This window comes from Solanum stenotomum, chromosome 7 (assembly GCF_019186545.1).
Source record: "Solanum stenotomum isolate F172 chromosome 7, ASM1918654v1, whole genome shotgun sequence".
Classification (NCBI taxonomy): Eukaryota; Viridiplantae; Streptophyta; class Magnoliopsida; order Solanales; family Solanaceae; genus Solanum; species Solanum stenotomum.
This window is the reverse complement of record NC_064288.1, coordinates 10407065-10410995: the sequence shown is the minus strand read 5'-3', so window position 1 is coordinate 10410995 and position 3931 is coordinate 10407065. Positions and strand designations below refer to the sequence as shown.

General features: G+C 37.1%; 1 protein-coding gene across 1 annotated transcript; it reads right to left on the bottom strand.

The window, feature by feature from the left end:
* Window positions 1–270: 270 nt before the first annotated feature.
* LOC125869628 (uncharacterized mitochondrial protein AtMg00240-like) lies at window positions 271–600 on the bottom strand. The gene has a single exon (XM_049550094.1). The coding sequence runs from the start codon at window positions 598–600 to the stop codon at window positions 271–273; it is 330 nt and encodes a 109-aa protein (XP_049406051.1).
* Between the last annotated feature and the right edge of the window lie 3331 nt (window positions 601–3931).

Sequence of the window (3931 nt, the reverse complement as noted above, 5' to 3'; positions counted from 1 at the left end):
TGTAGTTTGTTGTCATCATTCCATGAAGTAGTTTTTCTCTAATGAAATAACAATAAACATCAATGTGTTTTGTCCTCTCATGATATACAGGATTTGCTGCTATTTGCATTGCAGACTTACTGTCACTGAAGACACTTACTGGAAGTGTTACCTCATATCCAATTTCCTTCATCAAACCTAGTATCCATACCAATTCTGCTACAACTGTTGCAAGGCTTCTGAATTCTGCCTCTCAGAACTTCTGGAAACTATAGCATGTTTTTTCGACTTCTATGACGCTAGTGAATCTCCTAGTTTCACAAAATAACCAGTTACAGATCTTCTAGTTTGTGGACAAGCTGCCCAGTTAGCATCACAGTAGGCACTAATCTTTTCTTCTGAACTACTAGATAGGAGAATTCCCAACCCTGGTTGATTTTTAACATACCTCACCACTCTAAGTGCAGCTCCCATATGTGACTTCTTAGGATCTTGTAGAAACTGACTCAAAGTTTGCACACTAAAAGCTATATCAGGTCTAGTCATTGTTAGATAGAGAAGTTTCCCAATTAACCTCTGATATACCCTTTGATCAGTAGGAGGATCATCACCTGGTTTCATTGTTTTTACATGATCATCAAACTGTTGTGAAGTGAGTTTCAGGTTATAATCTATTGGAGTGCCAGCACGTTAGCTGCTCCTAACCCCAACTCAGACAACAGTTCTAATGTATATTTTCTTTGATACATTAGAATTCCTTTGTTGGATCTTGCAAATTCAATACCAAGAAAGAACCTTAATTCTCCTAAATCTTTCATCTTGAAAGCTTGTTGCAAAGCAACTTTTGTTTCCTCTATCAGTTTCAAACTATCACCAGTGATCAGCATATCATCTACATATACTAATACAAGTGTGACTCCTTCATTTGTCTTCTTAACATACAAAGAGGGATCATACTGACTCTGAACAAAATCAAACATCACCAATGCCTCTGACAACTTTGTATTCCATTGCCTAGGAGCCTGCTTTAATCCATACAAGGATTTGACTAGTCTACACACCTTATTCTCCCCCTGGCTTGCAAATCCCTGAGGCAAGTCCATATATATATCATCAGTCAGATCACCATTTAGAAAATCATTATAGACATCCATTTGATGGATATACCATTTTTTCCTTGCTGCAGTTGCTAGCACAGTTCTTACCGTTTTCATCTTCACCACTGGAGAGAAAGTCTCTTTAAAGTCTATTCCTTCTCTTTGATTATATCCTTTTGCAACTAGACTAGCTTTAAATCTCTCTACCTCACCTGAAGCCTTATACTTTACTTTGTACACCCACCTACAACCAATTGATTTCTTGATTTAGCTAGACTAACTACATCCCAAGTATGATTATGATTCAAAGCTTCTATTTTATCCTTCATAGCTTTTATCCATCTTGGGTCTTTATTGGCTTCTAAGTAAGTAGTTGGCTCAGTAACTGAGGAAGAGGCTGCTACATATGCCATATACTCTTTGGACAACCTTTCATAAGACACATACTTCGATAAGGCATAGGGTACTTCTTAGTGAATGTTTAAGGAAACAAAATCAGTCATTCACACTGATGTCTTCCTTTCTCTAGTTGACTTCCTTTGGTCTTGCACTCTCTGTGAACTGCTTGTATCATCTTGTGTCACCTCATGTTGTTCATGCTGACCATCTGAGACTGCACCTTGTGAACTTGTAGTATTAGAAATCTTATTCCTTATGTCAGAAACAACCTTCACTAATTCTCCACTTGTGGTTATGTCAGCTAACTCATATTGTTGTCCACTCAAAGGAAATATATATTGAGGTTTTTGAGGGACCTTATTCTTTTCTTTAAATGGAAACACATCTTCTCTAAAAGATACATCTCTACTTATAAAAAAAATATCATTCACCATATCATACAACACATATCCCTTCTGAGTATCAGAAAACCCCATGAGGACAGGGGACTTTGTTCTAGACAACAACTTGTCATGCTCATTCACAACCTTAGCATAGCACAAGCACCCCACTACTCTAAGATGATCACAATTAGGTTTCTTTCCATACAACCTTTCATAAGGAGTGTGATAATGAATAACTGAACTTGGTAACCTATTTATAATATACACAGCTGCCAATACACAATATTCCCAGAACTTTATCGGAATTTTCCCTTGAAACCTTAGTGCTCTTGTGACCTCTAAAATGTGCCTGTGTTTTCTCTCAGCCACTCCATTTTGTTGTGGAGTGTAGGCACAGGTTGTCTGATGAATAATCCCTAGTTTTTTAAAGAAACTATTACACAATGAGTTCACGAACTCAGAGCCATTATCTGTTCTTACAACCTTTACTATCTTATGAAACTGAGTCTGCACATAACTCACAAATTGCTGAATTTGAAAATACACATCAGACTTTAATTTCAACAAAAAGACCCAAGTCATTCTGCTGAAATCATCAACAACTGTCAAAAAATATCTATTTCCATCCATAGTGGGAATTCTATAAGGCCCCCACAAGTCCATATGCACGAGATCAAAGCAACAAGTAATTTTAATATTGCTAGAAGGAAATACAACCTAGTTTGTTTTGCACTAGGACATACAGAGCATTGTTTTATTCTATCTTCTATAGCCAAATACTTCTCAACAGATAAAATATTTTTTAGTACATTAGAAGATACATGTCCAAACCTTCTATGCCATAAGTCCACTTCTGCTTGTTTCTTCTCCACGATATTAGCAGTTAATACTTCATTGTCTCCACAACTAGTTGCCTTTTTAGCACTCTGATCATCCAGGAAATACAGACCACCATTAACTCTTCCAATTTCTCTCACCTTCCCAGTGTAGAGATCCTGGAACACACAGAAATCAGGGAAAAAACTTACTGAACACTGCCATTCTCTTGTTACCTTGGACACTGAGAGTAGATTATAATTGAACTGAGGAATATGCAATGCATTAGAAATATTGTTTCCCTCTGGCAAACAACTTTTCCCTACATTAGCAACTACAGTTGTATCACCATTAGGAAGACAGACCCTCTTTACTTTTTCAGACGTTACCACAGAAGACTCATCAAGCAGACTTAATTCAGACACTATGTGATGAGTAGCTCTTGTATCTATTATCCACTGTTGTGACTTAGAACAAGCTAGAAAAGCACTGCTTATACCTGCGACATTAGCCACATCTGCTACTTCTGTCTCCTGTGTTGATATACCGCTAGTATGGATCATCTTTAGAATCTGATTATATTGCTCTTGTGTGAAAGCTGCTTTACCTATCTGGCTTATCATAGACATCTGCACTTCAGAATCTTCTTGATCGCATGTCCTTCCCTTTACTTGAGAGCATTGTTCACCAGACTGACCAGCCATTACATTATAGGCAGCACCACTTTCTATTCTTTGCTTTCTCTTGGTCTTGAAATCAGGAGGTAGCCAATTAACTTCCAACAATTCTCCCTGATGTGACCCTTTAACTTGCAAAAATCACACTGAACATTATAGTTTTTCTTAAGCCTTTGTCCCTGATTTTTTGAATACATAGTTATTTCATAATCTCGCAACTATGCACCTGGCCTAACTCCCAATACTCCAGCACTTGTAGCTACTGCCTTATGACTTTCATTACTTACAATCATAGCATAAGCTTGATGTACTGAAGGCAAAGGACTCATAAGCAATATTTGACTTCTTGCTTGAAGATATGACTTGTTTAATCCCATCAAGAACTGAAACAACTTCAATTTCTGAAGATGCACCACAAAATCATTAGATTTATCACATTCACAGTTTGGGCAGGAACAAGTGCTTCGAACTCATCCCACAAATCTTTCAGTTTCGAAAAATATGCACACAAAGACATATTTTCTTGAGACAGAAAGGATATATTCTTATGCAGATTAAAGGTTCTCACAACATCAATTTT

What these genes read in the sequence shown, in the direction of transcription:
- LOC125869628 (XM_049550094.1), bottom strand. Translation starts at nt 600, where the DNA reads ATGAAACCAGGTGATGATCCTCCTACTGATCAAAGGGTATATCAGAGG.